The following is a 12,637-nucleotide window of genomic DNA, read 5'->3' as shown; positions in this document are numbered from 1 at the left end:
AGAGTATATGGAAAGCACTCAACAATGTTTGGCATCTAATGTTCAATAAATACTCATCTTCCTCTCATCTTTGTGAGAGCTCAGTTTTGTTTGCTGGGCTAGACCCCCCCTTGTCAACCGGCAACATTGGAAATCTTACCCCAGAGACCCTGTCCACCTGGGTGGGGGAGGAGTACAGACCTGAGCTGCCTCTCTGGAATAGTCTGTACAGCAAGGGGACTTTGTGGAAATGCCCTGCAAACCATTAAATGCATTACAAGTATTAGTGTTACAGTTTTGTTTTCCTAATACTTTAAAATCCAGAAACAGTATTATAAGCATAATCCTAGTTCCCGCTCACTTGACAATCTACCATGAGCGAGATAAAGTGCCCACTGCTGTGCACAGGTCCATTCACTCAATGTTCTTGATGACCCCATAAAGTAGGAAGTATTTTCATCCTGATTTTTTTTTTTTTTACAATTTTTTTTAGTAGGCTCCACATCCAATGAGGGGCTTGAACTCGACCCTGAGATCAAGAGTCACAACTCCAGAGACTGAGCCAGCCAGGCACCCCTTCATCCTGATTTTCAAGATACTGAGAATGTATTCAAATGTGACTCAAAGGCCCAAGCTGGATTCAAACTCATGTCTGTTGGCTTCCAAACCTATGTGTTTAACTACTACATTACACTCATGGATTGAATATAAATGTTCTAAGTTGGGGCACCCGGGTGGCTCAGTTGGTTAAGTGTCTGCCTTTGGCCAAGTCAGGATCCCAGGGTCCTAGGACAGAGCCCCACATCGGGCTCCCTGCTCAGCGGGGCAGTCTGCTTCTCCCTTTGCCCATGCTCATGCTCTCTCTCTCTCTCTCTCTCAAAAAACCAAAAATCTTTAAAATAAAATAAAATCGTTCTAAGACGAGTAAGATGTCAATGCGCTCAAGATATCCAGCCAAATACTGGTCATCTTGCTCTCAGCTTCTGAGAGTTCTGCCTCTGTCCCCTCAATATGCATTACAGTATCTCAACACCACAAGGCACATGGCCGCACTTTGCTATTTAATATTTCCTGGGAGGAAAAAATCTTCTGAAAATCATCTAGCTTTCCCTCATTCCAAATTAACCAAGTCGAGCTTACATAAAGTAAGCTACCTCGGATGAATCTAGGGCTCAGTTGACTCTGCTAAGATCTGAAATCACAGTTCTTGAGTACAAGGATTTTAAACCTAGTGCAGAGAACATTTTGTCTTCTAGCTAGGACATCCAAACAGAATACAATATCTTCTTTAAAAAAAATTTTTTTTTTCTTTCTGAAAGTGAAAGAGCATTTTGCAGTTAAGGGGGAAAAAAAAAAGACATCAAGAAATAGTGGCTTATTTTGCTTTAATATCCCACAATATTTGTGTGGGGCTATGTTGCAAAAACAAGGCAGACATCTGTAGACAAGTACGTCTCACTCTGAGGAAAGAACTGATTGGAGAGAAGGCACCAGAAATTGGATTTTGCTGGAACACATGTAAACAGTGAATGGGGAGGAATTCACCAAAGAAAAACGAACTTGCACTGTCATTTCACTGGGACAACCTAAGCGTGAGAAATGGCCTCACTGGCTCCCGCTCAGCCTCCATCCCACATTGTAGCGAACAGAAGCAGGTGCTCGGGAGACAAACACCTGCACAGCAGCAGGGCTTAAGGGCACAACATGGAGTGACGTTAGCAAAAGCCCCTAGGTCCTCTTGCCCACACGGCATCTCAGCTGGCACTGTCACACTAATGGGCCAGTCATCAACAACTGGTTAGTGGAAAAACCAAATCTTAAGAAGCCTGGGTGGATACATTTTGTTTGTCCATGCTCTTCAATCAGATGACTTGGAGGGTCCTGAGGCAGAGGGACGTACCGCAACTGGCCTGTCTTCTTAGGTGATAACGGTGGGCGCAGTGCGTCCCGTCCTCTCCTGGAGTTGGGACACCTTCAGAGCGATGGAAATAAGGGGGGCCAACATGACCTGAGGGAGACACAAAGAGAACCTTTTCCATTACTTTCTCTAGACACAGATCCAGAGCTCCAGCCCTCAGATGGCCTCCAAGACCTACATGTCTGACTGCCTCTTCCCACATCCCAAAGGCTCCTCAAACTCTTCAAGTCTAAGCACAGAGAAGTGTTCCTTCCCTAAAATCTGCTTCCAGCATTCCCCATCTTGGTGACTCAACAACACAGCCTAACATCTAAACTTAATGAACAACTACGAGTTACTCTTGACCCCTTCTTCTCCCACATTGCCCTTGTCCAATCTATTAGCAAACGTAAGTAGTTTTTACCTTCTATACATCTCTCAATGGGCACCATCTCTCTCCAACCTCGGCCATCAATCTCGCTAAATCAACTTTCTCTTTCTCACCTGGAACAATGGTCCTTCTACTTCCGCATCCTCTAATTTGCTGCCCACATTGTCCCCAAAGAGATCTTTGCAAAATGCAACAACACTACCTTCCAACTACTCACTCAGGGGGAAAAAGAAAAGAATTTTGCTGTTGCAGGATATATTTATAAATATAAATAATTTTTAATTTTTTTAAATGAAAACTTTTTTTTTAAAGATTTTATTTATTTATTTGTTAGAGAGAGAGAGAGAGAGCATGAGCACAGGCAGACAGAGTGGTAGGCAGAAGCAGAGGGAGAAGCAGGCTCCCTGCCGAGCAAGGAGCCCGATGTGGGACTCGATCCCAGGACGCTGGGATCATGACCTGAGCCGAAGGCAGCCGCTCAACCAACTGAGCCACCCAGGCGTCCCTAAATGAAAACATTTTTTAAAACCACTTACTTATCTAGCTAAACTGCCCATGTTACAGATGAGAAAACTGAGATCCAAAAAGATGAAGTGATTTAATCAAATGACCAAGGGCAGAGCCAAGAGCAATTCATTTCCTACTGCCCACTGTTGCTTTCCCTCATCTTAATCTCTACCAACTCATGATTCCTGGCTGAAAGCAGGAGAAGCAACTCCACGCGCTGAGCACAGCACTTGCCATTCCCCTGGGGGTTCCAATAGTCCCAGAAAGTGCTGAGGCAAAGGTCCAGCAGCTCCAGAGTAAGGGAAGGCATCTCGTGGCTGGAATGGTGATACATCTAGGCACTGTGGGCACCTCACACCCTTCAGACCCCTCGCACCACCCTCCCCACCTCCCTCCCCACCTCCCCCCCACCTCCTGACAACTATGGTTCAAAGAAACTTATCTTTCATTCATTCATAAATGTCTACAACATGCCTGGTATTAGGACAAAAGAACACAATTCCCTTCTTTTTCTCTTGCTATATTATTCTGTGTGTCTACAACGCAGACACCATTGCCTTTGGTTTAAGTTTTAGGGACACCTACAGTACGACAGAGATCTTGCAACAATTGAACCTAGAGTCTGGACACGATAAAAAAAAATGTAAAAGTGAAGCCTCCTCTCGACTCTAAGAGCCACATGTTCTTAAAAGCTAATCCTATGTGCCAGGCGCAGCATTTGGAATTTCGCGTCGCTTGTCTCCTTAAATCCCTGTAATACCTCGGAGTGGTAGAAAGTACTCTACCAGGAAACCACAGCTCAGAGCACGGAAACTACTTGCCCGCAGACACACGGCTACTACTCAGGTGGCAGAAACTGGATTGAAAGCAAGACCTTTCTACATCTAAACTTTATTCTCAAAACCACTATGCCAAGGCTTTCCGAATGAGTTTCCTCGGATTTTAATTAGGTGTTAGAAGGAAAAAGGCTTAGTAGAATAAGCATGGTGAAATGCCACTCAAACAGGTGTCTTCGCCGCGAGTTTTCTCAGAGCCCGTAAGGTGCCATGTGTGTTATGAATCCTGAAGAAGGGGTTAATGGACCACAACAGCTCCTACACTTTTTTGGCTGTGCAACTCTGGTGGGGGAACATCTGTCAAGACCATTGAGGAACAAACAAGGTGAAAGTCCCCTGTGTGTCACTGTCTCCCCTCAGCTCCTCCCCTGGGGTGGCTGTCCTTTAAGTTCTCCACCCCACCCCTGCCTCCGGGGTCCCTCCTCACTCTGACATACTTCTGGAGATCCTCTGGGTAGGTCTGGGAGCCCTAACCACCAGGCTGCCAGTCTGCAGACTCTTCCATATTAACCTTTGTTGCTGGGTCATGAGATTCTCTGCTCTACCACCAAATCTGGAACCAGCGTGTGCCCTTCCAGAACAGGCGATCAGACCAAGCAGAGTAGCAAATGACCAGTGACAGACCAGAACGCCAGAAGAGGGGCTGATTTAAAGATTAGTTTTCCTGACTCTGTTGCTCACCAGGCACGTGACCCTATGAGCTGCCGCTTAACCTTTCTCTGCCTGTTTCTTCATCTGTGGTAGGGACAAGAATGGGGGCTACCTCATTTGAGACTTCAGTGAGTAAACCCACTTGGGTAATGGGTTTAGAACAGAGCTTGGCACAGAGAAAACACTGAGATAATGGTTAGCTGTCACTGTTGTTACGACGTACTGAAGGAGACACAGAGAAAACTGAACACACGTGTTTGACCACCGGAGAAACCGGCTGTGGTAACACAAGCTCGGGGAAACCACTACTGTTCCCTCTAATGGAAAGCATTAACTCATCAGGACACAGGGCCTGGGCATTACCTGAGGGTCCTGGTAGATCTTGGCGATATCCTTCTCGTAGCTGTCGATGTACAGCCGAATCGTGGCCCCCGCGCTCCCCGTGCCACTCAGCCGAAAGATGATGCGGGAACCGTCTGCAAAAATGAGCCGCAGGCCCTGGAGAAGGGAAGCAGAGATGTGTCCCCCATCTGCTGGAAGGGAGACGGAAGGCTGGCAAACTCAAGGGGTTCGTGTGCAGATGGAATTTCCTCCGCACGTGATCAACTGGAAGATCGGGTCCTTGATAAAGGACGGCAGTCACACCCCAGGAGTCGGCTGTGGTCAGCCCGTCACTGCGTCCGGCCAAAGGGGGCTGAGCTTACGGGGGGAGAAGCATGCCCAGCGTCAGGTGGGAGATCTGATCTGGGGCGCAGGGGTCCTGAGGACACAGGCCGGCCCTCCCCTCCTCTCCCCACTCCCCTGTAATTTATGGCCTGAACATTCCAGTTTGAAGCCTAATAAATAAGTAAACAAATAAGTCGCTAGATACAGAAATTTGATCCCCAGATCAGGAGGAAAACATGGACAGAATGGGCTGAAACCAGAGCAGAAGAGATTCCGGACAGAGCAGAGGAAGAACTCTCACAATCCAACAGAGAGGCTCAAACGGAGAACAGCAGGCCACACACCGCAGGTGAAGCCAGCTACTGCCAACCGAACAAGCAGGAGCCAGCGATCACTCTCCTCTCAATGCCTGAGGACTCAAAGCGGGGTCCATGTGGGTGCCATGCCAACCCGTGCCCCCAACCCCCTGCTGCCTTCTTCTTTCCTCCCTGGCAGCATCTCTCATCCTCAATAACCTTCTTGCTTCAGGAGAATTGAAGCTAAAGATTCTCACGTACATATTCTGTCACCTGAGGTAGGAAGAGTCAGCAAGACAGCGGTCTGAGACCTAGTCCTCGTGAGCCTGTCATTCTTCTATACAAAGAACTTCAAAGTCGGACACCAACCAGGAGAGACACTGCTCCTCAGCTGCTGTTTGTCCCCAAATCCCGTCCCGTGTCTAATCGTGCCATTCGGCCGTGAAGACAGGAAAGGAAATGCACACAGCACCTTCCTGATTCCATCATCATGGGGAGGATACCGTTAACTCCCATCTACCATTTCTTGCTTCTAGAAACATACCAGGTTGGTCTACCTCTCCCACAGCTTCAACTTGAAGCTTCTAAATTCTTTCCACTTGATGGCAGAGGCTATGTCTCCTTCAGAGGATTCTCCCTCCTCCCTGCCCTTCCATCCAAATCTTCAGACTTTCTGATTATAGAACACGAAGCTGTTGGGTTCTTCCTCACAGAGTGCAGCAAACAGCACCCATGCTCATGCCAACACCCTTCACACACACGCCTCGGCTCCCCCTCCCTCCTCACAGATGCTGGGTGTAGCGCAGATGGGGGTTACTTTCCCTAATTGCCCATTTTCTCTCTGAAGGCTTCTCTACAAACACTTCTGCCCTGCCATCCTGTGGACCCCACCCTGCCCTCTTCCATACCCACCTCCTACTCTACCCCCAGTCTCTCTTTATCTCAAACGTTGCTTACAATCATCTGTACCAGACCCAGAGTTCTCATAGAGGGTGAACAGGCAGAGAGAAGAAAGCCCACTGGGCCAACATTTTGAGGATGGGAGACTCCTGGTGCTTAGGGTCGCTGTGGCCATGCTCCAACCACCCGTCCACTGCCTGCTCTCCAGACAGACACTCTTATCAAGCCTGCGGTCGCCCTCCTTCAAAGCTGTCGGCTACCTTGAGAAGGACCAGGCCAAAAATCTGCGTCCATGGGGCGCCTGGGTGGCTCAGTGGGTTAAGCCGCTGCCTTCGGCTCAGGTCATGATCTCAGAGTCCTGGGATCGAGCCCCGCATCGGGCTCTCTGCTCTCTGGGGGAGCCTGCTTCCTCCTCTCTCTCTGCCTGCCTCTCTGCCTGCTTGTGATCTCTCTGTCAAATAAATAAATAAAATCTTTAAAAAAAAAAAAAAAAATCTGTGTCCATCAGGAAAAAGCAAACTGGAAAGCTGTAAAGTAATTTTCATCTCCTTCTTTATTATCTCTGCTTCTAAATTATTAGTGGTGAGTCCATCCTGTGACAACAGCTGAACCAGAGGAGAGAAGACCCCGGGCCCCGGGTGTCTGTGAGAAGCCTGGATGAAGGCCGACCCAGCCTGCAGCCTTGGCTCCCTGGCACCCAGCGAGGGAAACCCTAACAGCTGTCTCCATCCAGACATGATGCAGATTCTCAACTGTGATGTCTTGCTACTTACGCACCACCGTGCTGGACTGGCTGCGTTTCATGTGCTGCAGATGGTAACAGCTAACATTTCTTTTTTTTTTTTTTTTAAAGATTTTATTTATTTGTCAGAGAGAGAGCAAGCACAGGCAGACAGAGTGGCAGGCAGAGGCAGAGGGAGAAGCAGGCTCCCCGCCAAGCAAGGAGCCCGATGTGGGACTCGATCCCAGGACACTGGGATCACGACCTGAGCCGAAGGCAGCTGCTTAACCAACTGAGCCACCCAGGCGTCCCACAGCTAACATTTCTAAGTCTGGAATGCCTCATCAATTTTTCTTCTTTTTTTTTTTTTTTAGAAATCAGAACATACCAGAGAAAGGTCTATGATAATGCCACTCTCACCACTGGCATTCTGCTATCATCTCCTGAGAGAAAAAGAGGGGACTGATAGCAAGGCAGTAGTTCACCTTTTCAGCTTCAGATTCTAGGGTTCCTTTCTGCACACGCATTCAGCACAATGTCTTGCACGGAATTCTGGAGGATGTAAAAAATCCCTCTGGAGCAGGGGCTAAGAGTTCCAGAATGAGAACACAGGGGAGTACACAGAACCAGGGCAAAACCCATTTCCCCTACGAGTATATTTGCAAGTTATGTGTGACCCAGCAGAAAGCTGGCAACTGTGGGGGAAAAAAGGGAGGGGCTGCGAATAGAAATAGAAAATAGGGATAAGAAAAAGGCTCAAGCAGCCTTTTTCTTTTTTCTCTTGAGATTTCAGGCCTCTCTCCCATACACATAAATCTGTTCCTACCTGATTCCTTGAAACGCTTCCATCCACTGGATCACTGTATTCAAAGTTATCAATTTTCTCCACAGTGTAAACTTTGTCACCCACTGAGAACTGCTTCCCCACGAAGGAGCGGTCAGATATCAGGGCCTCCAAGTCCTTCATCATTTTGTTGGCACCCTCAGCTTCCACCTCCTCATAATCGTACCTGCAAGAAGTCACAGAGGTGGGCCCACACACTCCCTTTGGATCACCCCGAGATAGATCACCACTTCCTTCACCATCTATCTGGACCTCCCCCCCCACCCCAAACCCCCTAGCTGCTGAAGCAGCTGGCAAAAGGCTGTGCCTGTCCGTCTCTGGGGAGGGAGCAGATCAGGGATGGGAGGAAGGCTTTGCGGGGTTTCAGGGAAGGGTCAGGAACTTCTGAGTAAGCAGAAAACTCCCATCTTGGCTTTTCTACAGAATAAATTCTAGAAGGCTTGTGAAAGATTCTAACATCTAATCACCGCATCCTGAGGAGGTAGAATTAAATGCAGGGTTATCTCCCAAGGACTCTGCATCAAGAACATGAGTCAAGCACTTCTCTTTCAAATTCCTGGAGCTTCTTCGGGATAAAAGCTGGGACAGTTCCCAGTCTGGGACCTGCCTGCGGCTGCTGAGATTTTTGGCACAAGAGCATTCCGGTCTCCACGGGAGCTTCCTAAAGTGAGGCCAAGTTTTCACTGACCAGAGAGAAGGGGCCAAACCCTAACTCTGTACATCTGAAAACAGCTCTGTCCTTTCAGTGAGGGTGGATTCTGGTCCAAAGTGCTTTGGGTTCACCCTGTCGGAGGAGGCTTGATGTAGATACAGAAGGATCAAAGCAGAAAAATAAATAAATAAATAAATAAAAATAATCACAAAAGAAATTCTATGACTATTACTATTATTACTCCCAGAATTGTTCCTGACTTCTTTCTTATGAGGTTAAAGACTCTGACAGGTGGCTTTTCTTGACCCTTGTGGCACACAGCCTCTTGAGAGTTATTTTTTAGAGGCTCAAGATGGCAGAGTCTGTATTTATTTGCGATAGCAAAACAAACATGATATGTGCAAGATGACACCCTCTGAGACATGAGAAATACTGGGGAGTTAAGGCCAACCTGTTCAGGCTCCAGGATTCTACGGATCAAGGACAGCAGTCCTCTTAATCTTGAAGTCAGCTCTTTCCCCTAGTTAACATGATAAACAGCAAGAAATCACAACCAGGTGTCTGTGCTTTCCGCCTGTGACCTTTGGGTGTTTGGGGGAAGTGTTCTACAAATCCTAGGCACAGAGGGGTGTGATGGAAAGAATCTGGACTTTGGCATCGGAACGAGCTACGAATCTAGCCTCTATCGCTTACTAACTGGGCAACTAGGAGCAAGTTGCTTCATCTCGCAGAATCTCAGCTGCCTCACCACTGTTTTGAGGGTGACAAAAAACAATGCCTAGCACTCCTGTTAAGTAGATGAAGGGTATGATGGTGTCTTAACTAACTAGAAATGCAGGTTCTAGGGACTTGATTTGCAATAGTTAGCAGTTATCTGAAATTAATACAAATACGTTAAAATGGTTTTTATTTTTTATTTATTTTTAAGATTTTATTTATTTATTTGACAGACAGAGATCACAAGCAGGCAGAGGGGCAGGCAGAGAGAGAGGAGGATGCAAGCTCCCTGATGAGCAGAGAGCCCGATGCGGGGCTCGATCCTAGGACCCTGGGACCATGACCTGGGCCGAAGGCAGAGGCTTAATGCACTGAGCCACTGAGACGCCCCTAAAATGGTTTTTAAATGGAGACTCTTAACTGATTCAAGAGTGACCCCTTTTCTAAACAAAGCTTCTAACCTTATTCCATTCTAGTTACTATTCTCTTGTTAACTCGTTCATTTATTCATTCAAAGCATATTTACGGTGTCATTAGGAGTGAGGTGTTCAGTGATAGCAGAAGCACAGAACCAGACATGGTCCTGCCTTCATGACACTCTAGAATCTAGTGAGCCCATGACTGCTGTTCTGAATTACCAGGTTTTCCCAGTTCTTAGGAAGTAGAGATTCTTGCTATGGTTCCCAGGGCTACTGCTGCGGTACCACGTGAACCTTATTACTTAGACCTTCCTCAGAAGAATGACTTGCAATGAAGAAGAAGACAGCAACGGCCTTCTCTCAAGTTGATAAAAGGATTCTGAGTAAGGAGGCTGAGTTGCTTAAGGTTTAATTCTTATGGGACTATCCAGAGACCGTGGACTGACTATTCAATCTGTGACACAGTCTTTAAATTCTCTAATTTAACTCACCTATTTTATAGAAAAGGCAAATGAAGCCCAAAGAAATTACATCTATGCATTTCTTACCGATTAGCAATTCATCTACTCCCTTTTTCTCATAGTTCCTTTCAATAATTAGAATAGTGAGGTCTAGAAAAAATTTTGTTAGATTTTTACACTTACTGGGGGAAAGGCAAGTTGGAATTAGTGAAAAGCACTTCTCAAAAAAAAATATTAGTGCCTTTTAAAAACAGAAGTATGCGTGGCAAAGAAGAATTACTATGTACTCTAAGTATTTTGTTCACTGCCCAATCCCCAGTGCCTGGCAGAAAGTAGGCACACAGTCAAGATTTATTGAATCAATGAATGAAGTATTGACAAGTATGCAGCCTTTGGGGATCTATTTTAATGAGTCAGAAAAGTTGATTTAGACTAAGCATAATTGTTTCCATAATTTCAGAAAAAAAAAAGTTTCCATACTTTGAGTGTCCCAGAGTTTATAAAACACTTTCAGACTCATATTTCATTTAATTCACTCAATGGCAGACTGTTATTACCATTTCTACAAATGAGGAAAATGAGGACAGTTTTCTGTTAGAGAGAGGTTAAATGACTTCCCAACTCACTAAGGGGCAGAAAAAAATTCTAATCCATTCTTCTAAGTCCAAATCCAGCGCAATCATCATGTCTACCTCCATACATTTAAAAGGCTTACAAAACATTTATTCTTTTGAATACATTAACTAAATTTTTAAAGCCTTGTTCTTTACGGCAAACATAAAAGGCGACCCTGATTGAATTATTTTAAAATTCCTCAATTTGTAGAGGCTAAATGAACTAGGGTTTTATTATCACTTGAGAAACAGGAAAAAAATCTATACACATGAGAACTCTCTCAGCACACTTCCCCACCCTACCTCTGTACCCCAGCCAGGCTGGGACTTACCTAGTGAAGAAATTCCGGCCATACTTCTGCCAGTGATCTTTGAGAATGTCCTCTACGCTCTGTTTGCGGGTGGCTAGAATGGAGAGCCAAGCGAGGACAGCCCAGAGTCCATCTTTCTCGCGGATGTGATCAGAACCTGGCCAGAGGGCAGCAAGCAGCTTTGAGAAACATGATTTCTCCAAAACATCTGGGAATAAACTCAACAGTAAACATGGAGACCCAATCAAAAAGGTCATAAAACTTGACTACATGGAAGGAACCACATAGGGAACAAAGCAACACAATATTGGAAAGAAGCTGATGCTTCCCAAAGTGATCTAGATATTTACAGCAAATGCCAATAAAAATATCAGAGGGATAATCTGGTGGAACTGGATATATCAATTACAAAGTATAAATGTGAGCAGGAAAAAAACAAACAACAGAAGAACATGACCATTATAAATATTCAATAATTAAAAGCCTGACAGCCTAATGGAACAAAAGAGGGCACCTAGAAAGAGATCTAAACATGTGTATGACTTGAATATATGATAAGGGTGTTACTTCAAGGCTGTAGGAAAAGAAGGAATTACTTTTTAAGTAGGATTTAGCTATCTAGCCAGACATTGGAAAAAAATTCAGTTTTTTCCCCTATAAAACACCACACCAAAAAGATTTCCAGGTAAATTACACATTCAAATATAAAATATAAAATTTGAAAAGCTTTAAGTCCTTGAAGATATATAAAAATATAAGATATATATATATATAGACATAAATATAATATATACAATATAAATATAATAGAAAATATATATAAATATATTTTTTAAGTCTTGGGAATGGCAAATACAGGTAAATTCAGAATTCATAAGAGAAAAAAAATCTATGTATTTGCCTACTAAAAAAAATAATTACGGCACCTGGGTGGCTCAGTGGGTTAAAACCTCTGCCTTCGGCTCAGGTCATGATCCCAGGGTCCTGGGATTGAGCCCTGCTTTGGGCTCTCTGCTCAGCAGGGAGCCTGCTTCTTTCTCTCTGTCTGCCTACCATTCTGCCTAATTGTGATCTCTGTCTGTCAAATAAATAAATAAAATCTTTTTAAAAAATTATCATTTCTATCTGCAAAATAACTGTAGGTAAAAGTAAAAGGCCATTGGCAAACCTTAAAAAAAAAAAAGATTTGCAACATAAAATAGATGTTTAATGTACCTCAATACAGAAAAAATTTACACGTTAATAAGGAAAAAGCAAAACTTCAATAGAAAAATAGCCCAAGGATATAAACAATCACTGAAGAATACATATAGGTACCCAATTACGTAAGAAGGTAGCATTATTTTTTAAAAAACAAATTGAAGTTAAAACCCCAATAAGAAACTGCTACATGCTTGACAAATGGCCAGAGATTTTAAAATGAGAACACCTAGGATCAGGAGAGGTAGAAGGGAAATGGGGTTCCAGTATGCCACTGCGGGGAGAGGTACAACCTTCCAGAGACCAATTTGGCAAAAAGTATCAAAGCCTTAAAAAACGGACCTACTTGTGGATCCAGCAACTCCAATCCCGGGCATCTTTCTTTAACCAAGAGGGGTTTGGTTAAGTCAACTATGGCACATCTGTCCCCTTCCAAGGTACCTGCTAAAATCTTTACCAGAGCTACCACACTGGCTCATCTGGATGTGCTTATGTGCATGGAGACCCTCTTCCAAGAACCTGATACAGGACACATCTCTCCTTTTCAGCCCTTAACTTCCATGTTCTAAAAGCCA

General features: G+C 44.9%; 1 protein-coding gene across 2 annotated transcripts in view; it reads right to left on the bottom strand.

Moving 5' to 3' along the window:
- Positions 1-1,345: 1,345 nt before the first annotated feature.
- The window catches only part of LOC111143383 (phosphoglucomutase 1), a 62,798-nt gene continuing 51,506 nt past the window's right edge, over positions 1,346-12,637 (bottom strand). For both annotated transcript variants that reach the window (XM_022497087.1, XM_022497086.1), the window contains exons 8-11: positions 10,884-11,019; positions 7,671-7,854; positions 4,625-4,759; positions 1,346-1,987 (exon numbers count right to left, since the gene is read on the bottom strand). In XM_022497087.1, coding sequence (XP_022352795.1) covers positions 1,898-1,987; positions 4,625-4,759; positions 7,671-7,854; positions 10,884-11,019 — 545 coding nt within the window. In that variant the 3' untranslated portion in view covers positions 1,346-1,897. The remainder of the gene's footprint in view (positions 1,988-4,624; positions 4,760-7,670; positions 7,855-10,883; positions 11,020-12,637) is intronic.

The sequence above is a fragment of the Enhydra lutris genome, unplaced genomic scaffold (genome assembly GCF_002288905.1).
Source record: "Enhydra lutris kenyoni isolate GAN:26980312 unplaced genomic scaffold, ASM228890v2 scaffoldscaffold9, whole genome shotgun sequence".
Taxonomy (NCBI): Eukaryota; Metazoa; Chordata; class Mammalia; order Carnivora; family Mustelidae; genus Enhydra; species Enhydra lutris.
Note: the sequence above shows the minus strand (reverse complement) of the source record. Positions and strands in the feature narration are given on the sequence as shown.